The sequence below is a fragment of the Phalacrocorax aristotelis genome, chromosome 9 (assembly GCF_949628215.1).
Source record: "Phalacrocorax aristotelis chromosome 9, bGulAri2.1, whole genome shotgun sequence".
Classification (NCBI taxonomy): Eukaryota; Metazoa; Chordata; class Aves; order Suliformes; family Phalacrocoracidae; genus Phalacrocorax; species Phalacrocorax aristotelis.
The window spans coordinates 35,817,469-35,842,678 of NC_134284.1; the positions used below are offsets into that span (position 1 = coordinate 35,817,469).

General features: G+C 48.8%; 2 protein-coding genes across 4 annotated transcripts in view; one reads left to right on the plus strand and one right to left on the minus strand.

Annotated features, from left to right (window-relative positions):
• NEMF (nuclear export mediator factor) overlaps window positions 1-10,409 on the plus strand; it is a 24,657-nt gene extending 14,248 nt beyond the window's left edge. Inside the window, exons 17-33 of the mRNA XM_075104387.1 lie at window positions 587-690; window positions 1,122-1,184; window positions 1,950-2,062; window positions 2,703-2,760; window positions 3,131-3,189; window positions 3,682-3,802; window positions 3,947-4,220; window positions 5,096-5,138; window positions 5,224-5,273; window positions 5,647-5,794; window positions 6,123-6,200; window positions 6,279-6,473; window positions 7,077-7,109; window positions 7,973-8,079; window positions 8,177-8,220; window positions 8,317-8,396; window positions 9,292-10,409. Coding sequence (XP_074960488.1) covers window positions 587-690; window positions 1,122-1,184; window positions 1,950-2,062; window positions 2,703-2,760; window positions 3,131-3,189; window positions 3,682-3,802; window positions 3,947-4,220; window positions 5,096-5,138; window positions 5,224-5,273; window positions 5,647-5,794; window positions 6,123-6,200; window positions 6,279-6,473; window positions 7,077-7,109; window positions 7,973-8,079; window positions 8,177-8,220; window positions 8,317-8,396; window positions 9,292-9,369 — 1,648 coding nt within the window. The 3' untranslated portion in view covers window positions 9,370-10,409. The remainder of the gene's footprint in view (window positions 1-586; window positions 691-1,121; window positions 1,185-1,949; window positions 2,063-2,702; window positions 2,761-3,130; window positions 3,190-3,681; window positions 3,803-3,946; window positions 4,221-5,095; window positions 5,139-5,223; window positions 5,274-5,646; window positions 5,795-6,122; window positions 6,201-6,278; window positions 6,474-7,076; window positions 7,110-7,972; window positions 8,080-8,176; window positions 8,221-8,316; window positions 8,397-9,291) is intronic.
• On the minus strand, window positions 10,110-25,127 carry KLHDC2 (kelch domain containing 2). 3 transcript variants are annotated; one of them, XM_075104394.1, is made up of 15 exons: window positions 24,997-25,084; window positions 24,515-24,755; window positions 23,247-23,414; window positions 22,354-22,433; window positions 21,219-21,336; window positions 19,735-19,850; window positions 17,273-17,354; window positions 17,100-17,183; window positions 14,938-15,018; window positions 14,802-14,860; window positions 14,367-14,476; window positions 13,826-13,898; window positions 12,657-12,744; window positions 11,461-11,513; window positions 10,110-11,171 (listed from the first exon to the last, which is right to left on the minus strand). In XM_075104394.1, the coding sequence occupies exons 3-15, from the start codon at window positions 23,400-23,402 to the stop codon at window positions 11,048-11,050; spliced, it is 1,224 nt and encodes a 407-aa protein (XP_074960495.1). In that variant the 5' UTR covers window positions 23,403-23,414; window positions 24,515-24,755; window positions 24,997-25,084; the 3' UTR covers window positions 10,110-11,047. The 3 variants fall into 3 exon arrangements, with proteins under 3 accessions (XP_074960495.1, XP_074960496.1, XP_074960494.1); XM_075104395.1 differs by having other exon boundaries at window positions 24,654-24,755; window positions 24,997-25,060; XM_075104393.1 differs by lacking the exon at window positions 24,515-24,755 and having other exon boundaries at window positions 24,997-25,127.
• Between the last annotated feature and the right edge of the window lie 83 nt (window positions 25,128-25,210).

The window sequence follows — 25,210 nt, forward strand, 5'->3', positions numbered from 1 at the left end:
GTGTCAGGCTGAGTTTTTGCTAGCTGAGAAGTGGAGCTAATTATGATTTCTAAGCACTACACTTTGTATTGAGACTTCTTACAGTGCTCCTCGAAGGTGCTGGCCTGATTCTGGTAGTGCCTTTCCTGGGAAAGTTCCTTTCAGTGGACGTGGACTTGTAGTTTCTTTTTACTTTTAACACAGCTTGGAATATGGGCTTAGTAATAAAAATAGGGAAAATCACTGTTCCTTTCTGGCAGCTCTGTGAAATAGTAACAGTAGATTTGAAAAAAAAAAGCAAGAACAAAACAATACCCCGAAGGTTTTTATAGTCTAATAACTGAATTGTTAAAAATAAATAGAAGGCAGCCGGACTTTGTGGTGACGGTACTTGTCGTTTCATCTCAAAATACTGTTCATGTTATATTTGTACTGTGCCTTGGTTTTATGCCCCAGGCATATGGATGGATGTGAAACCATTTGTGGTGTCCTTTGTAAGGAGTAGATGCTAAGATGGATATTCTTAGAGTTTGGTATAAAAACCACCTTTGTAATGCTCTGTTAGTTCCAGGTGTTTTTCACACAATGGACTGATGTCATTTGGCAGGTTTGAGAAGTTCCTGTGGTTCATTAGTTCTGAGAATTACCTTATTATTGCTGGAAGAGATCAACAGCAGAATGAGCTGATTGTAAAGCGGTATCTTAAACCAGGTGAGAGTCCTATCAAATGGAGTATATCGGTTTCTCTCTTATTTTCCAGTTCTGTAAATGTGAAAGAATGACATGGGAAGGTTTGGTTGTTTTGTTCTTAAGTTGGGCCTTGGGTAAAAGGGGCCTTTGGTGACGGTGAGTCCTGGAGACTGCGTGTGCGTTGTCCGTGGGGTGCTGGGGGTCTGCTGTGGGAGGCTGGGCCCACCAGCACTGTGGGATAAGCGTAGGTTGCACAGACTCCTGTCAGGAGCAGAGGAGTTGATGCTTCCTGGAGCAACTGGGGTGGACTAAAAGACTTCAGTATCCTCTTCCCATCCTGCTCCTCACAGCCAAAACAGCTGTTCCCAGCTAACGTTAGAAACCTTCACCTTAGCTCGAGTGATCTGTGTAGTTGTCGCGTGTGTGACTGATTCGAGTCACTTCTTTCCCAGGGGACATATACGTGCATGCTGATCTCCATGGAGCCACAAGCTGCGTGATAAAGAACCCCTCAGGTACCATGCGTGGGGTGATGCAGGGACTCGTAGAAGCCTGGGGGCGCTGTGAACTGGCAGGCTCTACACTGCGTGTCTAAGCCCAGCCCGGCGAGCTGCCTTGTCCCCCTGCAGTGGTACCTAGCTCCAGCAGACGTTTCCCTTAGGATCTGAGAGGCATCATTCCTCCAAGATCTGACTGCCACAGCTTCCCAGTCATGACTGGCTGCTTGCAATTGCTTTCCTGAGCTCCTGGTGGGAAGGAGCGATGGAGATGTGCTCACAGAGACAAGCGTTAGTCACTGGCAGAGGCGGGGGTGCAAGTGCTTGCTGCTGGCCGTGGGGACTGCAGTCCTGCTGAGACTTTGACTAGTGGCATGAGGTGTTTGAGTGCTGGTGGAGGGCACTGATCTCAGCAGAGAAGCGTTAATGCGGTGGGATGGATCTCATGGGAGATCAGCTGTGCAAACCCTGCCTGTGCCCTGTTCCTGGGAGGTGGTAGAAGTGGGTCTTGTGCTGTGAGGGGTGTAGTTACTGCTCCCTGGTGGAGCTGAGCTGATGAAGGAGCAGTAGCACAGCTAGCTTCAGCCTCCCTTGGGGAGCTGTGGAGAGCAGCTGCTAACACTGCTTCTGCTCTGTCTGCACTGCCTTCGAGCTCAGCCAGGCCATGTCTCTGCCCAGGGCCCCTGGAAAGCTCACACGCTGGATTAGGGCACGTGGAAGTTGGAGAATTTAACCTCTTGTGCATGGACTGCATTCACTGATGTGTTGGGTGTTACTTTGTAGGTGAACCGATCCCTCCACGAACCCTGACGGAGGCAGGCACGATGGCCTTGTGTTACAGTGCTGCCTGGGATGCCCGTGTTGTCACCAGCGCTTGGTGGGTCTCCCACAACCAGGTGAGGACACTCATGCATGAGCTTTGCAGATGGAACTGGTGTGCGACTGCAGACGAAGTGTCTCGGGCGGGGAACTGATGGGTGCAGGTGAAACTTGCTCTCTGATACAGTTCCTGGAGGGTTCTCCCTGGGTGTGCTGCACTTAGGGCCGGGGTGGAGGTGTAACCTCTGCCATGACACGCACGTGACAGAGGAAATGCTTCCTCTAACAACTTCTTTCTAACACAGTGGAAGGATTTTTATTGAAAACAAAGTTTTCTTTTTTTTTTCAGTTGGGCTTCTAGCTTGTGTATTAATTGCAGTCTTGCTGTGCTTCCAATCAACTCAAGTGTAGGGGTGGAGAGATTACATTAAACAGAAGGTCACGGTGCCTTTAGTGTTCTTATTTCCTGAATAACCCCGCTACTCATCCAGGACTTCTGAAATGTAGTGCCAGTAGCGTGTGATTGAATTGATTCATCTCTTAGGAAAATAAGCTACAAAGGACAGGAAGAACCTCTTGGAAATGGAGTCGTCCTGCAGACTGTTCCCATAAGTTAAAAATTTAGCTTGCTTGAGTGTTGCTTTTGTTAGTGCTGTTATTACATAATGCTGCCCTTCTACGACAAATACTTTTTATAGTATATTATGATTTTTTTAGGTTTCTAAAACTGCGCCTACAGGAGAATACCTCACTACTGGAAGCTTCATGATCCGAGGTGAGACACAAAGGAACGGTGTGAATTTGACTTTAGGTGTTTTGTGTGAAGATGCTGTGCTGTCCTGCAGTGGCAGCCACCACAGCTGCCCCCCTCGCCGCGGCAGCCGAGAGATTCCGCTCTTCTCCTGAAAACCTGTTCTGAGTGGTTTAGACTGACTATTTGGCAGCTGCAGCAGCATTTCTATGTGAAGCCCTGGGCAGAGAATCATTAGCTAAGCTTCTTCTGAGTTTCTCCTGTTCTGTTGGCATCCAAGAGATAGTACAAGCCCCAGTGTAATTTTTCAGCCTCTGATAAAAAAGAATTTTGAAAATACATCATGTAACATAGCTGTTAAACCTCCTCATGAGAATCTGCATTTGTTTTTCAGGCAAGAAGAATTTTCTTCCACCTTCGTATCTGATGATGGGCTTTAGCTTCTTGTTTAAGGTACTGCTTCTCTGTGCAGCTCCTGCTGGCTTTTGTAATTTGGTTTGAGCTGTAGGAGGCATATTTTCTGGTTCTTCCTTATCAGTATATTCCCAATTACTTCTTTTCCCACTGGGGCAAATCCCATAAAATGCTACTCATTGAAAATTACTCTGCTTTCATTTCCATTTTTCCCCAATTTGCACCGTCTCCATTTAAAACAAATGGACACTGTGAACATCACTACCTCTGCTGGATTTTTATACCAGCTCTGTTTGAAGCATATGTGCATTTAGGGAGTCTGCTGGTTGTGCAACGATGTGTGTCTCCTCACTAGCTGTGCTTTCTAGGTTGTCAGACTTGGGTTTAAAGGTGCCAGTTTAGTTTTCTTGCCTTTTGAATAGCAAAAAGTGTTCAAACGGAAAGGGTAAAGCTGAGTCAGGTGTTCACTGAATGGGCTAGCGAACACCACTGCAGGTGGTACTGGCCTAACGTGAAGGCACCTCTTGTTAGGTGGATGAAAGCTGCGTTTGGAGACACCGAGAAGAAAGGAAGATCAAAGTACAGGACGAGGATCTGGAAACGGTTTCCAGCAGTGCCGGTGAACTGGTGTCCGAAGAAGTGGAGCTATTAGGTACAGTGGATGTGACTGGGGTGCTTTGTGTGCTGCTGACTGAGGGGGACAGTTCGGGGTTTGGCATTTAGTTCCCTGCACTGTGTTACGGGTCAGTTTGGCATTTCTGATGTGGGCTGTGTTCTCCTCACCTGTGTGCCCCAGAAGGAGGAGACAGCAGCAGTGAAGAGGAAAAAGCAGAGTGTCAGGAAGCACCAGAGGATGTGGAAGCCATGCCTGAGAGTAATCGTGACGAGGGTGTTGCTGACTGTGACCAGGGTGCAGTAAACACACCACCTGCACCAGAGGGTGACTCCGAAGAGGATGATGGAGAATCTGAAGACGAAATGGAACATCCAGAATTAAAGAGCGAAGTGAAGGAGGAAGAGGTAAATTACCCAGATACAACAATCGACCTGTCGCATCTTCAGTCCCAAAGGTAAGCGAAGCAGCAGCTGCCCTTATCGGCTATGTGGGCACTTCTGAGGATCCCCATACTGTTAAAATGCTGCCAAGACAAGGGCTGTGATGAGTTGGCATCGCTTCTTTCGATGCTCAGCTCTGCAGGCTGCCAGAGCGCAGGGCAGCAAGCCTTGTATGGCGGGAATACTGCTGCGCTGTGCACCATTCCCTGCCAGTTTTTCTCCATGGCTCTTCTTTGTGGGCTCCTTGCATTGGACCCCTTCCTGCAGTACACACACGCACACATAGGCACACAGGAGTACCTGGCTCTTTCATCACTCCTGTTGCCTGTTTTGGCCTAAGCATCCTTTATGCACCACGCACTGATTTTGCTCCTCAGGAGGTGGCTGCCCCCGTTTTCTTTTCAGAGCTGTTCAGACCTGAGAAACTGAGTCATGATTTGTTTCTGCTCTGCCAAGCTGGTGCTGAGTTACTGCTCTGCATGTGGCTGCGAGATGAGCTCATCTCCCTGTTTTCCCTGGAAATGGCACTCCTTGGAAGGTGCAAGGAGATGGGACTGAGTGGGTGGAAGCGGGCAGCTCTGCAGGGGATACCACAGCTGAGCGGGGCTGCCTGCATGGGGAGCTGAACATCAGGGCTTCCTTTAGTGCATACTGTACCCAGGCTGTCTTTGTTCCTTGTTTGTGTGTGTGCCTGAGACAAGCTGGCAGAGATCCGAAGGCTTGTTTTGTAAACTGAATCCCAGTGTTGCTGCCCTTTTCCATTCACCAAAGCTGGGATTTTCAAGAACTAGAAAGCTGAAAGTGGTGCAACCAAGTTAGCCAGTGATGATGTGTCCATGGTTGAGCTGCCCTACGTCTGTTGATGACCCCCATTTTGATCTTCCCACAGATCCCTGCAGAAAGTCATCCCCAAAGAGGAAGAACCCAACTTGGTAAGGTCCCAGCTCAGATGTTTGGCAAAGAGCAGTGTGAACTGCTGCTGGACATGGTGTGCTCTAACTGCATTTCACTTCTTAGAGTGACAGCAAGTCCCAGGGGCGAAGGCATCTGTCTGCCAAGGAGAGGAGGTGAGAGCCTCTTTGTGTTTGCAGTGAGGGGAATGCCTCATCCCCGTTCCCTCGCCAAGACTGACTTGGGCGCCGGGCATGTTTTCCACCTCCCAGTCTGGGCCAGTCCATGTCCATTGTCTGTCCTGCATTTCCAGTGTGGGTCATGCCTGTGGGATGGCGGCTGCTCCTGTCCTTCAGCAGTGCTGGCTGTGAACAGTTTCTTGCGTACTTGTGGGCTCGAGAGGTTTTACTGAGGAGGGGTTATCTCCCGGGCGCATGCCTCGGGTCCCTCCATAGTCCCGTGGTGGGGAAGCAGGATGGTAATGCTGGCAGGAGAGCAGCAACCGCTCTTGTTACAAGAGGCAGTGTGTCAAGTCATTGTTTTCCTTAGAGAACTGAAGAAAAAGAAGCAGCAAAATGACTCTGAGAACTTGGAGATGCCTGAAGAGAAGCAGAAAGAGATGGAGATGCAGCCCCCCCTTGCTCCCAACACCAATAAAGGTGTGCCGGCCCCTCAGCCCATGAAGCGGGGCCAAAAGGTAGGCAGGGACGAGCTTTACCCATGGGTTGAGCCGTTGCCATGTGAAGCATGGACAGTAATACTAGGTTTATGTCAGATGTCCGTGGCTGCCTGATAGTTTTAGGCTCTTGGTGGTTTCAGGATGGTGACGCTGGTCTGTTAGCATTGGGCACGCTGTGCTTTCCTCGCTGGAACCAGAGTCTCTTGTTCACTGGTGAACTGCTCTGAAAGAGCGTCAGGAGGCCTGGAAGGGAAAGTGCATGTGGGGTCAGCATCTAGGTGTTTGTGGATGCAAAACTCTGCAAAATTAATTGTTTCTAAAGCTGTTGGTGTGTTTTCTTCTGCAGAGTAAAATGAAGAAGATGAAGGAGAAGTACAAGGACCAGGACGAGGAGGATCGGGAGCTCATCATGAAGCTGCTGGGCGTGAGTGAGAGTTCTTCCTTCCCCTGTGGCGCGGTCGCTTGGGTCGCTGGCTCTGACCACCTCTCTATGTAACCTCAGTCTGCAGGGTCAAACAAGGAGGAGAAAGGGAAAAAGGGGAAAAAGGCAAAGTCAAAAGATGAGCAAGCAAAGAAGCAACAGCAGAAACCCAAGGCTGTGCGTCGTGGTGCCGGAGGGGGCAAGGAGGTGCTCCCAGCAGGAGTCGTGCTGCACGAGTTGCAGGACCCAGCCCTGGAGGAGCAGCAGGACGAGAAGGTGAAAGGCACACTTGCCTCTCCTCTCTTGTCCACGCGTCTATCCCTTCCCAGCCTCACCGTGGCTCTCCTGGCACCATGCAGCTCTGTTCTGCCAGGGAGGCCGAGCAGCTCTTGCTGGTTTTGGGGCACTGTGGAGAACACTGTGCCTAATGCCACGATGCTGGGAGCCCGGTGGTTCCAAGAAGCAGCATAAAACCCTGCAGCAGTCTACATGCATGCTGTATTCCCAGCACAGCCAGAATGAGGGCTGGGAGGAGAACCGAGCCTCGCCAGGCTGCCGAGGATCCACTTCAGTCAATACCTCCCACTCGCTGCAGCTGAAATGTAACAGAGCCCTCTCCAGATCTGTTGTTGTGAGTCAGTATCTGAATCACAGCCCATCTCTCTCCTCCCAGCTTGGCGTGTGCCAAGCAAATTAGAGTTTTGAAAGAAATATTCCTCCCCTCACCCACATAAAAGTGCTCTTACCTTTTGCTTTAAAATAAGTTAAATTCTCTTTGCAGTGAGAACGTGGCTTTCTGTGATAAAAGAATTTATTTTCTCCAGGGGCTGGGGGAGAAAAAAGCTAGTTTCAGCTCTGTCGTCTTCTTTGTTTGTGCAGGAGGAGCAAGACCAGGATCAGCCAGGAGTTGAGGTAAATGCTTGTCTTTAAAACCCCATGAGTGCTGAGGAGGCGGCTTTATCCCCGCCTGAAGCTGGGGGGCCCCACTGCAGCACGCAGCACCCTCTGAGCAGGACCAGAGGCGTGGGCTGGGTCGTGTGGGAGCCCTCTAGAAGGGCACGGCTCTGCTGTTGCAGTCCCCTTCGTGCCTGTGACTGAACCCAGTTTTCCTATTTTTTCAAAAAAACCAAACCATAGCCTCTTTTTACTTCCTACCCTGCTTATCATGTGCATCCCCTGTAGAAACTAGGGGCTGGCTCAGCTGAAGTTTGTCCCTTGCCTTTACCTCTGGAGGTCTTTGCAGCCCCCAGTAACGCTGGCTCTGGGCTGGAGGATGGCACAAAACGATGTGGTGCGAGTTGCTCTTCGGTTTACAAGTTTATTTACATATAAAATTGCTTCAGAGTTTTCTGTAATTACAGGCTGTGCGTGTTGCCCAAGGCTGGAAATAAGTAGATTTCTTTAAATTCTGTAATGAAGGAAGATAGTGATTGTTGGGAGGGGGAAGCTTTTGGTGACCCTGTGAAGATGTAACTATATTTGGGGGGTCCTGTTTGGGTCATTCAAAACTCTCCTGTTCCAAATGATGTGATCTCTAGTAATCAAAGACAGTCAGTAATGAATCGTGGCTTGGTAAAATTCGATGCCGGCGGAGTGAGCAACAGAGCTGAATTCAGTACGTTGCAGTAGCCCCGTCGCGAGGTCTGACCCAGGGTGCCTGCGGGATTGCAGCTGCCGTTGTAGTTCAGCTGGAAGGGGAGACCCTTCGGCCTCTGCCCGCAGTGAAACCGGTAGTTTGGGGTTGGTTTCACAGTGAAGCTCCTTTGCCCGTTCAGGAAAGCGAGGCGTTGCTGGACTCCCTGACGGGCCAGCCGCACCCCGAGGACATTCTGCTCTTTGCTGTTCCCATCTGCGCTCCCTACACAGCCATGACGAACTACAAGTAAGTTGCAGCACTTTCTGTGGGAAGGCTTTGGCGGCAGCCTGCGCTGGCCAAGGGCAGCCTGCGTACTACTAACAGAAACCTTTTCTTTTGAAAGGTATAAAGTCAAGCTCACTCCAGGCACCCAAAAGAAGGGAAAAGGTATTGTATTGAAGCACTCGAATCTTTTTTAGCACACTACCTATTGAAGCCAGCACGTTTTTATATACCGTTTAAATCTTTCTGGTGTTTTTACAGCTGCCAAGATTGCCTTGCACAATTTTATGCAATCCAAAGAAGCTAGTGCAAGAGAAAAAGATCTGTTCCGCAGTGTAAAGGTGACTAGTTTTTCTCCATTGTTTTTCTTATATAAACATAACAGCAGTAGCACAATGTCCACTAGTACCATTTTTGGGGTAAATCCTTCCAAAAACGTGTGCTATTGCCTTTTTTTTTTTTCCCGGAGCGTTGTGTTTCTCAGTGCTGCACACAGCAGGTGTTTGCCTGCCTTTCTCCCCCGGCAAGGTGCTCACCACGGGCCGGGTAAATGTGTCGCCTCTGCTCAGGCAGGTCTTAGCCCGCACGATGCAGTTTTCCTCGGCTCTCTTGCCGATTCCTCCATGTCCTTTTCAATTTGGCACCATCACCCTGTGGGCTCCGGTACCTGCCACCACGGTGAGGGCTGGTTCATTGCTGTGCTCTTCTCCTGCGGCTCCGTCAGCCGTTTGCACCGCAGTCCCCTCGCTCCTCCCGCGCCGCCTGGTGTGACTTCGAGTCCTCAGGTGTTTATTTCCCCTTTTGCGGCCATGCTCCCTGTTTATCAGGCAGCCCAGGCTGCTCTGTGCCTGGCGCCACTTGGCCTGTAACAGCTCGCTGATCAGCAACATTGCAGCGCCTTAATGTTGACTTTTTGTGGCACTCTGCTAGAAAAACACAATTAATGGTTCACAACCTTGAAGGCAACAGGTAGTGCCCAGGGAATTTCTGGCCCAGCCAGCCCATCCGACCGGAGCCCATGTGTGGAAGCTGCACAGAAAAACCATTAAGTCTTGCATTATTAAAACATGGTGTGAGAGCGGAAGGCTGATATCAGCCTTATTTTTGGGGGGGGCAAGCTGGCAGAAATGGGCATGTCAGCTCCTGCCAGCGACTTGGAAGCGCTAGCTGGGGTGAGGAAGATGTTTGTAAATGCTTTTCTGCTGCGTTCAATTGCTCGTCTTTAATGTTTCATAGGATACCGATTTGTCAAGAAATATTCCTGGTAAAGTGAAAGTGTCTGCACCTCATCTCCTGAACAGGAAGAAGAAGTGATTCCGTACTCGAGCTTTTCACCGCCAAACTGCCGCTGTGGCGCGGGCGGAATCCAGCACCTGCAGGTGGGACAGACAGATCGACCTACCCAGACTGCCGTTCATTTGACTGAATTTAGCTTCCACGGTAGCTGGCAGACAAGGACCGGTTCCTGCATTGTGGTTTAGATGGACTCGACCCACCCGATACGACGAGCGTAAAGACGTGCGAGTAAATGGCTGGCCTTTGGTCAGTGATGTGTTCTCACGCTGTTCGGTCTCCGATGCTTTGGGTGCTGGAGCCGCGCGCTCGTTCCCTATGCTGCCGGGCAAAGGCACGCCTGGATTTGCTGCAGCAAAACTCTGATGTTGTTTCTTCCCAATACCTGTCGCTTTCTGCTGGAGGGGACTGGAGTCTCTAGTAGCAGCAGGAGAGTTTCAGTGCAAAATGCTTCATTTGAGAAAAGGTGAAATGTAATTTTTCCCCAAATATGCCATCAGCTGCCAGGAGAGGGACGGTGCTGTTCCAGCTCTGCCCCTCCGGAGCTGTGCAGGTGTTACCCCTGGGGAGGTGAGGAATGTGAAGACGATCTGGAGCTTGAGTCAGAATAAACACCCCCCACCCACATTCTGTATCGGCACACCCCAGAGGGGGCTGTGAGACCGCAGCTCAGCTCTGAGGGTCTGGGGCCCCCCGAGCTCTCACTCAAGCCTTAGCTAAAACTTACAAAAGAAACGGCCGCAGGAATTACAGTACAGGAATTGTTTTGTTCTAGAAGTCAAAAGTTTTTAATTTCTTTTTGAGGACAGCTCAGACATGATTTCACCCCCTCCCCACAGCAGCAGAGCCTGTTCTTGTCCCCGATGTCATGCTGGGGCTGCTGGCAGCTGGAGCTGACCCAGCGGAGGCGCTGCTCTCCGTGTGCCTCCACCAAGCCCAAGTCCTTCAGGCTGTTCCAGCTGTAGGTGAGCTCCGCAGGTTACTGACACAGCTGATAACAGGCTCAAGCGCTTTCAGTTACACTTCTCAGGGCAGAATATCTGCTACCTAAGGTTCACAACTGAAGTTCCACAACATAAAGAATTCCAAAAAAACCCAAACTACAAACAAGCAGAGAGTAGTGGTGCTTTAACATCTGAAGATTTACGACAGTTTATCAACTCTGACAAGGTACAATTTCCAAATCCCCGTTTACTGACCTTAAGCATTTATGTCAAAATGTTAAGCAGACAGTTTCCTAACGCTGTAGACTAAAAACAGGACTGCTCACCTGACACAGCAAGCTTCAGAGTAGACTAAAGCAATGCGCCTCCTCAATGATCAAGGCGTGCCTCCGTGTTTCCTCCATGACCACAGAAGCCCTCAGCTCCTTGACTGGGGACTCCGTAACAAGTATTTCTGTGCACGCACACCCCAGTGTCTCACCTGGGGCTGGCCCTGACACCTACTTCAAGGTGGACAAACCCAGAGCTACTTTTAGCTTAAGCACAGGATACATCTCCACTTGCATTAAATACATTTATTGCAAACATCTTTACACAAAAATAGGTTCTCTCTAGGCCATTCACATGCAACTTAGAAGCAAAAAGCAACTACCTACACCGATACAGCTATTTAACCTATACAAGTTTAATGTTTGCCACACTTGGTAATATTATTACATCTTAGAACTGCTCGTTCAGGGACGCCTGCAGAAGGCTCAGGAGCCCGAGGTGTTGTTGCTTCCAAACCGCTGATTGACGCTGTGCAGCAAGTGCTTGGGGAGGCAATTCCAGGAACTGGCCAGCATCTCCTTAAAGCAAATGACTGCTTCCAGGCACAGCCTTGGGGAGAGGGAAACACGGCCGGTGTTAGTGCGGGTTCAAACAAGGGCTGCAAGGTAAGCTCATTCTTTACCCCTATTTAGGGAGGGCTTGTTATCATTGTCAGTGTTGAATGCGTGCTTGTGACTGGAATCCTGCTCTAGCCTCTCATAACTGGCTGCTGTTCTTTCAGCATTCTTCAGGGGAAGAAATGCTTTCAAGTATTTTAGGAACATAAGAAACAGATCTAGTGTAACCCTGCACCACTTGTCTTAGATGGAGACACAACAGTTGATGACTTGTTTCTTACCTTACAAGAGATCTTGGTTGTAGAGAAAACACAAGTATTTCGTTACTGTGAGCCTGGGGCGGGGAGGGAGGGAGAGAGAGAGGCAGTTTGGTTATGTGGATTCACATTATGACAGCAGAGCCAAAGCAGCCAAGAGTCACTCAAAGAGACCCTGGAAAGCAAAAGGTGCAACCTGGGACCAGAGAGGCCGATGGTGGGGAGCAGGCTGGACTTCACATAAACCACAACGGCAGCAGACATGCTGACTGCAGAACTGCTCTCCAAATCTTACACTCCGGGAAGTTACAGGCTCTTGGAATAAAAAGCCAGACCAAATGCCACCTCACACAAACAGCCGGAGGGGAACGGGCACACGAAGCGGCCAGGCTCACACGCTCGCCATGTGGCATCTCCAGTTGCAGTCAGAGGGGACTGGGCTGGCCTGGGAGGGCCAGAAGCTACAAGGGGCACGAGTGCGTAAGGGGGGCCCTGCGAGCCCCGTGCCCCAGCTATGAGCCTGGCCAACACCCGTGCTCGGGGGAGAGAACAGGAACACCCCCTGTGGGCAGAGTGTCCAGGGATTGGCAGGGAGGGACTTTGGACATGGGGACTGTATCAGGCTCAGCAGTTTTGGTTTTTTTTTTTTCATTTAGATGGTCACGCCTCCTCCCTGAATGCACGTAAATGCATTATCTGCCAGAGCTGAGTTGCTGGTGCATAAAGAAGTGTTGCCCCACTCCTGTTTGCCACTCGCCCGTTCTAGCTGCCACCCACTGGTCCTTATGCTAGAAGGTGCTTGTTCCCAGTCTCCCTTTCCAGCCAGCTGGTGTTTTTACAGACCTCAGGACACCCCTGTCCTGGCTGAAGAGCCCCTCTCTGTTCAGCCTGTTCTCACCAGGCCTCCCAGCAGAGAAATCGCTTTGGGAGGGGCTCCCTGAAAACACCTCTGTGAGAAGCACAGGGCAAAGCTAAAGAAGTAGTTGGGGGACACACATGTGAGGGAAAGTAACTCATAGTTTGTTTAAATAACGAATAATGACTTGGTTTCCAGAAAAGCATCAAAACATTTCCCCTTTGAGCTTTGTTTATGCACCTTTATGAGTCCTCACGCGCTCACGCTGCCGACTACAAGCATTTCACATTGGAGCGATAAGACACCACGGCTCCGGCAGGAAGGGCCGGGCTGCACAGGAAGGGAAAGCTCAAAACAAACTTACAGCTTTAGTATGGGCAAGTAAGTTGTTGGCGCAGCCCCCGAAGACAATCACCTCTCCCTCTTCGCTCGCACAAGCGGTGTGCCACAACCTAGAAACAGAAGTCAGCACTGCATTAAATCAAAAACCCACCTCACCCAGTAACGCACGTTTGGGATTTGTATTTAAAAGTTAACGCGTGCAAGTCTGCCCTTCCACCGGTACGCTGTAGATGTGACCACTTCAACAGGCGTTAATGTTTGGAGGAAGACAATGGGTCAGCAAACCACGGGCTGTGTCGGGCCCTGGTGAGAGCAGGGCTGCAGAGCTGCGGGGCTCAGCGGCACGTGTGGAACCCCCAGGCCCGTCGCTTCTGAGGGATGGCTGTACGGATCTGCTTGCACAGACTTTATTTTCATGTCCCACTTGAGTCAAAAGACTGAACGAACCGAGTCAGTCAGATCTTGTGTTACCCTCCTAAGACTTCAGCCACAATGCATCGCTGTCCTGCTGCTCCCAAGGGGGCAAAAGCAGGTGGGGGGGCAGCAGCTCAGCCTTGTGCTGGCCCAGGAAACTAGACCCTTCCTCATCCTCACCAGCAGCAAGAGCACGGCCAAAGGGGGCAGGCCAGGAAGCATCGCTGCTTTAATGCATTTAACCTCGCATCAGAACGCTTCCCCAGACAAGATGGATCACAATAACTCACGTGACCCGAGTGTTTTCAATGCCATACACATGCATCACAGTCGTTCTGATGCTTTTAAATTGCAGGTTATCATCTCTAATTTACTCAGCAGGAAGACAAAAATATCCTGGGTGTGCACAGGGTGAGCTGCCAGCGAGGATGCTCAAAACAGTGACGCCTGCCTGGGTCCGGTTTGCCAGCAGAGCAAGAACACGCAGGGTCCGGTCAGCTCTTGTGCTGGTGCAGCTCAGACACGCTGCAGCCAGATCAAACCTGAAATCCCCATGTTTCCCACCATTTCACAAATGCTGAGCTACCTCCAGCACCTACGGTGGTATTGTGTTTTGTGTATATGTTCAACACACCTGTATTTCTGGGTAGAAGCTAGTGTTTGTATTGTTAAGAAAAACAAGCGCTGTACAGAGGAACATGTGTCCTCTCTCTGACAGCCAACACAAAAAGCTTCCTCACTCTTTTCAGTAAGTTTCCAGGAAAGTGTCTCCCATACCTTGGTTTTTCAGAATAGTTATGCTCAAACTGTATCCACTCATTCTTGCTGATACAATAAATCCAAGCATCACCTGAAAACAAGCAGAACTCCAGATACAAACAGTACTCTCTTAGTTCTTTCATGTTTGCTTCAATACAAACGTACTCTGGTGTAACACAGTCCATTTCCGTTCTTAAATAAATCAAGTTTCTTACGAAAAACCCTATGAAACTTTGGGCTGGCTATTTGAAAACAGCCCTTTAATAATGAATTATGGGAGCGAAGTCAGAAGGGAAAGATGGGGAACTGTAAAGCTCCTACTAATTGCAATTTGCATTAGATACATTTTTAGAGCAGACTAATTTCTATAATCACATCTCGACACACTCAGTGACTCCTACTCTGTGAAATTCACTGTTGACCATAAGGAGTTGGATCACAAATACACGGAAGGAAGGAATTTACAAAGAATTTAAGGTGACTAGGCAATAATTCAGGCTTCTGTGCACAACTGTTTAAGAACACAGACACAACACAACATCCTTTTGGAACAACTTACTTAATGGCTGCTTGTCAGTGGTGAATCCTCCGAAGAGAAAGAGGTGATCTGAGGAAATCGGTGTTAAAGAATGCCACGACCGGCCCACTGGGCAAATGCCTTGTGTGATTCTGTATTTCAACAAAAGCACCATAAATTACACATGTGCTACATAAAGTACTGCTGCTCTTTTCTGCTCTTTTTGCAGATATTTGAAGGATGCGGCTTCATACTGCGCAGAGCTCAAGACCCAGTTTCTTTAGATAAAGAATTATACTGGTATCAGTACTTTTAAAAGCCTGAGAGCAAGAGTCAGCAACTGCTCAGGAGGATCAGTTCTACTTGAGTTTACTTAATTGCTGGAGTTTACCAAGTTTCACTAGAATGATCAGAAGCGAATAAAAACAGCATTTCATATTGCTTTGCAAACAAAAGAACTCAAGTTTCAGCACCTACATTTCATTCCACTCCCACGTATCCAAATTCAGATAGTAAAGATCGTTCATTCTGGACTCCTACAATAAAGCAGACCATGGTTGAAATACTCCGTTTGGGTTTCAGTAACACATTGTTAAACTGGGCTGGGGCTTACTCTGTATCTGCCACCAAACACGTAGCCTCTGTTCCCGACTGTAGCACAGGCATGAGCCGCTCGTGGTGACGGAGTTTTACCCTGGGAAAAGAAAACGCAGAAGAAGAAGGTGAGTGTGATACATTAACAAAAGAAAGAAAATGCCTTTTCACCAGAAACCTGCAGATGAAGCGAAGAGGAGCTGAATGGCTGCAGCTGCCTGCCATCACACACCCGAAGCAGCACGGCTACGGCCACACCTGGCACCTGGGGCAGCGCGGTGCGAGAGCAGAGATGGGGTGGCAGGGGCTGGCCTCCTCGGGGAGCTCACCTGGGCACTGCGCTCAAGGCAAAGCAAGGTCTCACAGCTCCACAAACCAGCCACCCGTGGAGATGAGAGGCTGAACTAAAGTCAGATTTAAGGCCAACAAGGAACAGAGAGTGAAAAACCATCCAGTACGTCATTCTGTGTGCAGAAACTTGCTTTGTTTGATGGATGGAAGATCAGAAAAGTCATTAAAAATGGGATATTTTCCCCCCCTCTTTTAGTGTCAAGGTATAAATTTTGCTTTTAGGGTTCAGACAGTCACAGAAGACCTCAGACTGTAAATAATGACATAATAAATCAAAACCCAGTATTTTTCTTGAATTACTTCTGAAATACTTTATATCTGTATGTAGTAAGACAAAGCAATTCTTTGGTAATCCGAATAAGGAGTTACTTATCTCAAATTTCATTTCCTCCAATTCTGCGGCAATATCACTCCGTTTGCCTGTTCCCTAATACTTCTGGGACACTTCAAACCGTGTATTTTTGCAATTACAGAGCATTTTGTTTTGTTTTGACCACAATTCAGCACCCAAGTGAACTGTACCCAACCGTCACATTACAGCAAGGATGACAGGAAACCATACATTTTGTTTTCCTGAGCTCCCCACGAGCACAATTCCACTGAAGCATGAAAGAAAGCAAGTCAATAGGAAAAAAAGATCAAAATAAAAGGCAAGTTTCCTGTTTTTGGAGAGGAGAGAGGATGGAGGTGAATGAATGATTGAAATTCAGTTTAAGTGGCCTGAAGAATGCTACTGAATAGGCAGCAGGTAATTTTTATTCTGAGGGGATGTTTCCAAGGCTAGTTCTACCAACAGTATTTCAAAACCCCCCTCGACAGTCCTTCTCCTCCAAGCATGTTGTAGGTAAGACCTCAGACACAAGCTAGTGACACCTCACGGAGTCCACATGTAGGAGAGAAATTAACAGTCCCACTTCACCAGCAAGAGAGCAAGGTACAGGGAATTGAGACAGCTCGCTCAAGAAGCATGAGAAGGGAACAGAGCCCTGGTCACACAGGCCCAAGCTTTTGCTCCTGGTCAGGTTTCCTCCCCTGGTTGGATCAGAGGCTGTGTGTCCCAGGAGGGAAGCCAGAAGAGCAGAAATGAGCAGTGCTGCCGATGCAGCGCTTCCCGCCAGCCACAGTGACAGCGAGCAGCCCCGTGATTCATCCCACGGAGAAAACAAACTTAGCAGGCGCCGCTGAGACAAGATCAGCTCCACACGGTCCTTTTGCGGAGACCCAGTCTCATGACCCTGCAAGGCGTTCCTCACGTCCCCCTGCTAGCTGGCACTAGGTGTTTCAGAGCGCTCTTCCATCTTTTCTGACTCCTGGGATTTAGGGACTGGTTTATATCCCAAAGAAGGCAGGATCACAGAGCACATGACAACAAAACACTTGCCAGTTCAAGACTGGTGCCATGTAAACAAGGCTGCAGGGTGGAGCAGGAAAGTAGGAAAATTTAGGTTGGGTGAATTTCCATGCTTCTTGCTTGCAGTTAACCACATCTTCTAAAACAATGCCAGGGAGATACAGACTAGAGATGGGACCCCCACCATGGGATACCAACTGGTTAAGGCAGCTTCACACTGCAAGTTAAGCGAGCACACAGCCAGGCACTCCGGACATCTGCGGCCCAAAGCCGCTGCTGCGGGGACAGGCCACCGCTAACCCCGCACGGCTATGCGGGGAGGCCATTTTGTCAGCACCCCCTTCTAACTGACACAGTGAGCCCAGGCCTAGCAGAGTCATGCTTACAAAGATTTCACCTTGTAACAAGAGATATGGCACACAGTGCACATATTTTGTAAGAGCTCTAACTTAATTAACTAACATAAGATGAATAATTACCGTAGTTATAGGCTGGCTCCAAGTAAAAGTTTCAGTGTCCAGAACATGCACGTGGTCATTCCACCCTCGAGGAAGACCTGAATTCTTTAAAAATATTAAGTGAGCAAGAATTTTTAATAAGCATGAATTAAATATTTAAAGTTTAAATAGAAATTACTTCCAGGTTTACTTACCCAAAAAGAGGTTTCATCAAATTCAAAAGTTCCCCGTTGTTTCCCTTCAGGAAAATAACCATAGCCTCCAAAAAATATTAGTCTGAAACAAAACATGCATCAAGATCTATTAGTAATGCTAGCACATCAGTTGCTGCAAATTAAAGTTCTGCAAAGGCTCAAACAGAAGACAGGAAAACCAGGGAAGCTCCTTTGGCTTTGTTAATTCCCATGTCTACAGTGCAAGTTTTCCAGGTATGGGCCCTGTTTCTTGCTGACCCTACCACCCACATGAAATCCCTCTGGAGCTGTTGCCCAGGCCTCGGGCTTCCAAGCTTTGCTCCGGTTCCAAACACGTGAGGCTCCCCGGCCTGCTGCCTGGTCGCTGCGCTTCAGCCTTTGCTATCGGAGCTCCCACACAGCGACTACAGGTGTTTATCCCTGCAGTTTCCTGCCTCCACCCTTTCCACACCCTCTGCCCGTTTCCCCTGAGCCCGAAATGTTCACAGACGCCCCTGTAAGAAGCGAAGGGAAAGCCTTACGCCTTGGGCACGGCCACTGAGGAGTTGTGTGCCAGGCAAGGAGGAGACCAAGGGACACTACCTGCAGCAGACCCCCTAGCAATGAAGCTGCCTGGGAAGTTTCTAGTCTTGGGGGAGGAAGGCATTTTCCTTCGCACTCGCTGCATTTTGTTTCAAAGCCTGAAGAGCAGTTACTATGAGCAGTCACTCATCCATTTTTACTGTTTTTAAAATGTAATTCATCTTTAAGTTCAATGTTTGGGTTTTAGCAGCTATTAGAAACTAAGGGCATGGGTTTGCCAGGAATTCTTACTGAATTACAAAGTAACGGAAAACAATCTACACCAGCTAACTGAACACCCACAACTCCAGTCTTGCACAGATTTACATCTAAACTGATCACACCAAATAATCATAACAGTAAGCTTTCTCTCCACGTCATTAATCTGAAAACTAGCACCACGGGCAGTTTCCTACCTTTCGCGAGTCTCTGCAGCAAATCCCACATCCAATACTGTAACAGTGAGCTTTCGCTCCACGTAGCACAGCCTTCTGTAGCCTTTACACCAAAATCACCGTGTGTGGTTCAAACGCAAGGGCATACGGCATCCCTGATTTCCTCTGCCTCAGTAGAGCCAGAGACAATACAGTCAAGACCAGTTGTGCTAACAGGCAGAAGAGAGCTGTGCTGTACAGGTAAGGTTTTGTAGGTACCAGCTGAAGCCCCTACCCTGACATGACAAGACAGTAAGAATGTGTAACCCTTGCCAGCTGTGACCAAAGAAGCACTAGAGGCCCCCGACAGTCACCTCCTCAGCCCCTGGCTGCAGAGAGTGCCCTGCTCTGCAGGATCAGCCCTTCCAGCTTCTCCTGCAAGGGGACAATTCTGGCCGTGTGAGCTGTCAGCTGTGCCAGAGCATTTTGGAGTTCTGTTCTCTGGAAGCCAGGAACCCTCTGAGAAACCAGCCCTGGGTAGATGCTCCAAGAAGAGAGAGCCAGAAGACCCTGACCTCCCCTGGGAGAATTCACTTCCACCCCCAACCTCCTGAGCAGCTGGGACACTGCAAGCCTGTGCAAGCAGGAAACTACCTACCTACAACAGGGGCTTTCCTCAGCCTATCCTTCAGTGCCAGAAGGCTGGAGCAACCTCACCACACAGCTCCCCGCGTAGGGGATTAGCACACCACTAACTGAACAGGGGAGGAGGGTGTAAGCCAACAAAGTTTTACCTGTCAGCTCATCTGGCTTCATCACCTTCTCCTTGTCTTCCTCATCTTTTCCAAGGTTTGGAATGCCAAAAGGCCTTCCGGCACCTCTGGGACAGTATCCCAACACAGTAAATCAGATAACATCAACAGCAGTTCACCTAACACATTCCTTGGTTTGTGCAACCAGCACAAAACATGCCAAGTTAAGCATATGCATCGCTGAAAAAGCCACACGCAATTTTAAGACTAAAATGGCTTCCCGCTCTTCAACTATCAAAAGAAAGGTAAGCTGTCCTACAAGATGCGACCGAAAGACTGCATTTTGTGTGATACGGGGAATCCTACAGCCTCTGTGAAGAACAATTCCCGATGCAATGGCCGAGAGGAATGACGCTGATACAAGTAACCACGACGCAGTGTCTTTAAAGCGAGGCACTGAGAGCGCACTGCAGAAGGTTTGCTGGTAATGAACCTACATTTTGGACCGTGACTCACACAGACACTTTGCAGCTTACAAATACCCAAACTGGGAGTGAGGTTTTTTGCTTATCAACCATTAAAGGATGGAACAGTTTTAAAAGGCCGGTTGGGGAAGAAATCCAGCATCTTCCTGAAGCACGTATGCACCGCAGACAAGTCATCCTTCTGCAGGTCTTGTTCAAACAAAAAGACACAACAACGACAAGACTAAGAGCGATTAAAAGCAAACACACGCGCAAGGATAGCTGCGCTGACTTTGGTGCTGGAGCCTTACTTGTTTTTGTAAACCCAAACGCCAAGTTTGTCCTTTGATGAAGGGGGTACCCCCTGACACTCTACTCTGACCCACTGCAGCACTTTGTCCGTGGATCTGGAATTTAACATGTAGAACTGTAGAAAATAAAAAGATTTTTTTAACCCACACAGTTAGCTCAAACCTTACATCTGATTGATATTAAAATAGTAACTTTTAATTAGCAAGTAATGGTATAGAAATACTTTAAAAGCTCTTTTCCCAGCTGCACAGAGCACTGACAATGTTTGGAACAAAATATGGATCCAACGATCCGTATCTTGTTGCAGCCTCAGGCCCCAAACACTTGTTTACAGAAGTAACAGGACTACGGACATGGGGTTGTACCATCCAAAAGCTGAAATGGGATACAATGAAGGTGTGTCCAAAGTAGCAATTATCTTAAAATAAAAAAAAAAGTCTGTTTAAAAAAAAGTGGGGTTTTATGGTATCATCCCTTCTCTGCGTGTTACATCATTTACATGGAGAGAAACAGCTGCTACATATATAAACTAACTGAAATGTAAGAATACCATAAGAACGAAGCAAGTAATACTTTATAAACGTAGTTTCTTTCAGACTGTTTGCAAGCATCGCATCAAGCTACTTTCAGTTTATATTTAAGAGTGAGGCCAAAAAGCCTGTTTAATTTAAACCACACTTGCAGAATATCAGAAAATATTATCAGAGACTCCAGAGAAAAATAACATTTCAAAGAACTACAGAGCAGTTACAAATCGCCTCCTGGGATTACTTCAGCGAACTCTGGAAATTCCCACCTTTCAAAAGAAGCAAACTCAAAAGCACCGATGCAATACAATTTATAGGGTGAATTGCTCAAGAGCGACCGCAACCAAAACAAGTAATAGGTCGTGGAGTTTCTTGGGCGGTGTAAAGCTATCAGAGCACAATCATCATGTGAAACGATGCAGAGCTGGAGGCTGACCTGTTTTACAAACGTCACGTTATCTGACCTGTGGCAGAGAAATTAGTACACTGAACTGGGAAAAGTCAGCCAGCTAATCACCTGCGTGGAAAAAACAAAAATCCAAGCGGTAAGCACTGTATTTTGTTAGTCAAAACCTCTTAGGCAAGCACAAAAAGAACACAGCTTCAATTAGTTCACATCTGTGGAAGCCACTGACAGGCTGAGAAAGCTGGTGTGTCTGCTTCCACGAACTGCAGATACAGCCAGTGGACGAAAATGCTACGCTGCAGAAGCCACGGAGGACACAGCGACTGGATACACGTTTGGCATCCCGTTATTAGCATTTAAGCTCTGTAACGAGATCCAACCTGTCCAGTCATTCAGAAGCAAACGTTTCCGTGATTTGCAAAGTTTATACATTTCTTGCTTTGGATGGATTTTAATTAACTGAAAAGGCTGCATCTAGTTTATAAAAAATGGGAACAAAAGCCAATGAGAAACCTACTCGTGAGCAGGGGTTTACCTTTAAATCACTAACCTTGTTTGTGTTGCCGTGTGCATGATGTCCTCCAAATAGGTACACCACTCTGTCTACACACACGGCACAGCTTCCAGACATGGAAGGTGGAACATCTCCCTCTGTTTTACTCTTCTTCCTAGAAACACAGTTTAAAATATTTGATCTGATAAAAATGAACAATAATGACTTTATCAGACTGGAATTTTATAATGCTACCAATATGTTTGTAATGACAACAGGTCATCGCGGACCACTCAGCTACGAGTTCCTTCACACCCTCGCAGGTTTAACAATTTACAGCATTAACCTGGTATGATGGAGGGGGGGTGGGAAAAGGCAATTTAATTAATACATGTTTTGTGGGGCAGGCATCCTGTCTGCCCAGTTCAGGAGTTTGGGATGCCTTTCACGTTCAAAATCCCAGAAAGATCCTCAGGCAAAGAGGACGCACCTCTCTAAACTGAGGATTTCTATTTTGCTACTGGATTTTTAATGTTTGTAAACATTGCAACCGCAAAGCTGAGCACCCAGCCCACATCCAAGGCTCTCCCGAACCACGAGGAGGACTGGAAGCACTGCTGAAATTGCACTTTCCGCAAAGTGCTAAGGGGACTCGGCTTCGCAGCGCAAGGCCCTAGCTGGCTGCTGAACCGGAGCGCTGGGTGCCCTTCTCTCACGCTATCAGGCACGCAGGTTTCACACAACTTCCAGGCTCCCAACAATCTAAGATGACACAGTAGTTTCTTCGGCTGCATCAACGTTTAAAAAGAACTTCTTAAAAGGACAAACTCAGTACAGGTTCCCTCACCAATGCACCACTGTAATCAGAAGTGGTACACGTACAATTTTCAGGTGCTACATCCTATACCAGGCATCCAAAAACACTTCACACTGTTAATCATGTACTCCTGTACAAGCTGCCTGTCTGAGCTGCCTTTCCTACTTCACCCTGTGAAAACATATTTGCTGTTTTCAAAAAAAAAAAAAAATTTAGAAATATTTTACACGTTTATGCAACAGTTTGATAGGTAGGAACAAAGAGATCAGGGAATTCTCTCTGTTCGCAGACCCTCAGCAAGCTTTCTGTACCAAGTTAAGACTTTATCTTATTTTTCCCCCCTAAAACAACAATTAAGTTAATTATTTACTGTACCATCGTCCAGTTTCCATGTTGTAGATCCATATTTCATCTCTAGGCAGATAGAAGTCATAAAATCCCCTAACTTGGGCATTCTGCAGAACAGGTCAGAAAAGAAAAAGCAACATCAGAAGGATGCTTGACATACTGAATTACAGACTCCTGTGAATGTTTACATCCCCTCAGAGATCTAATCACGGAAGAGAAAACAGCAGGAGCAGTTCCTGCCGCACTCCTGTACCTCTCACCTGCACGGCAGCCCTCAGAGAGCAGGTATTAGCCTATTTTAGCTTCTGCTGGGGACCCACAAGCTCCCAGCAGAGCCAGAGACTGGGATAAATGGAAGTTGCACGTCCTTTTCACAGCACAAGCAGGGTATCTAGGGTGCATAAATAAGCCAAAATTGCCTTTTTAGTTCCCCCACCCCCTGCACGACACCACCACCAACACACCAAAGCTCTGTCTTGAGCTATCAATTTCTTTACTGAGCTCAACAATTCATCTTCACTCCTGTCAAAATTGTAAAACGACTTGGTTCTGCTTGCAATACACGCACACCCCGTTGTGATAAATAACCAGCCCATGATCATTACCATGCAACATACAGTTGTGCTGATAACGTTGTAAATAAAAGCACCATTTTGCACGGTGCGCACTGCAAATCAGACAGTATTTCCTTCTCTTCCAACAGACACACAAGCTGACAAAGGCAAACAACACCCTGCACCCCACAGAAGTTACCTGTTTGCCAAGATCTACATTTACCACTTGTGATTTATTTCAATATTTACTGGAGCTATTATTTTCTGGAGGAGGGATAATTTTACAGAGTCACTCCCAAACTAATGGGACGTAATTACCAGCACCACGGGTGGCAGGAGGCTTACTTACCAAGCAGAACAGCGTACCTTATAGCCTCCCCAGACGTACATGCAGCGTCCATCAGTGACTGCCACGTGCCCGCTGCGCTCAGCGGGGCTGTCGTTCTCCAGCTGCTCAAAGCTGTCCTCAGCTGGAGCCGGGAGCTCTTCATCTGCCTGCAGGTCTTCATTATCATCGGCCATTTCGATACAGCACTGCATGCACAGAATAACACATAGTATGCAGCTTTGAAAAAAACATCAGGGGAAATCACCAGAGGGAAAAAAAGAGAAACTACACACTGCTGTTTCTTTTACAATTATGTTTCTGTGGAAGAAGTTATTGCATGAGTCAAGAAAGTTTTGGATGGGGATCCCTCAGTTGTGTGTCATTTCTGATCATTTCAGTTGCCAATTTAAGCCAAGGTCTCTTTTTAAAAAAAATCACACTTGTCTACAAATACATTAATTGATGACCAAAAAACCAACACACAACAGAAGAGATTTGAAAGCTTTGCCTACCGGATGGTCTTCACAAAAGTGAACACTCCTGTAGCTTTTCAGGCAAGGTCCTTTTGGGCTGCCTAAGCCAAAGCCTCCCACACATGAACCTTCCTGTAGCTGTTAAATGCAGGACACGTTACCTACGCTAAGAAAAGCCTCACAAAACAAAGCCCCTCGACCCAAATCACGCTGGCATGCGGAAGGCCAAAATCCAGCAGGACAAGAGCTCCCCAGCCGACGGCTCCTGAGCACTGTGCAGCTTAGGAGCAAGAGCAGCCTCTGCGCCAGGGCTCTGGCACGCGAGGAGCCCCAGGGCCACGCTGCCACTGGGGTCACTGGTAATTCAAAGCCCCAACTGTGGGAGGAATGTAGCCAGGAGGAGACGGTGAAGTCAGCCCTGCCAGGTCATCCAGGGAGCCGTCTTGTGCTCTGCCGCAGCCTGGAATAGAGTGGGGGACCCCCAAAAAGCCCAAACTGCCTCCCGCCTAGGAGCCACTCCCAAGCCCTTCTGCTCCAGCGTTCCTTCAGCGAGGAGCTGAAACCGTGACCACGCAAAGATTCTCAGACACAGATCAAAAGGTCAGGAAAGTTGGACGGTGCAAGGAACGGTTTTGTGCAACCAGGCAAGGCGAGAGGAGTGAAAAGGACCTCAGCGAAACTACTGAACCCTGCACAGGCACAAAATCCTTGACACCCACACCACTCCCGACAGTTTTTCGTTTAATTTAGATCACTTCAATGACAGAGACACACCACCTTGGTAGTTTATTGCTGAACCTTAATTATGCTTTAAGTTAGAAAGCCTTACTCACGCCTTAATGAAATCTGTCTGCTTCAAGTTAACCAGGCTCCTACCGACCTCTCCCCAGCGATCAGCGTTCTTTAATTTTTCTTTTAACAACCCCTGACACACCGGACAGCTTCTGCTTTAGCGATTCTTTAGTCCTGTACCGAAACGCTTCTCACAAGCCACCGCAGCTCCCAGTTCTCTACGGCTCTGCCTTGGCCGCCCCCATCCCTCACGGCACCGCACTGGCCGGACGGGCTCTCCTCCTGCGCTGAGACAGGCCCGATATGTCTCATCTGTCGGGACATGCCCGTGACACACGCCCCGACCTCGGCAATGCGCCATCACAGCACTCACCGTTAACACCCCCGGCCCTTCCCGCCGCGGTGTGAGCGCCCCGCGTGTCCCGGCAGCCCCCTCACCGCCCGCCCCTCGCGCCGCGCTCCCGGGCGCACCCCCCCCCACCCGCCGCCTCCCCTCCGACCCCCTGGGTCCCCCAGGGCCTACCGCAGCGGAGGGCGGCGGCGGGCCGGGGGGCTGCGGGGCGGACGGCGCGGCCGCCCCCTCCTCCTTCCCTCCCTCCCCTCAGCGGGACGGCGCAGCCTCAACATCCGCCGCGGGCGGCCGCTTCCGGCAGCACCGCGCAGGCGCCGTCCCGCCCCGGGGAGGCGGCCGGGGCTGGGGGAGCCGGGGCCCGGGGAAGCGGTGGCGGGTCTCCCCG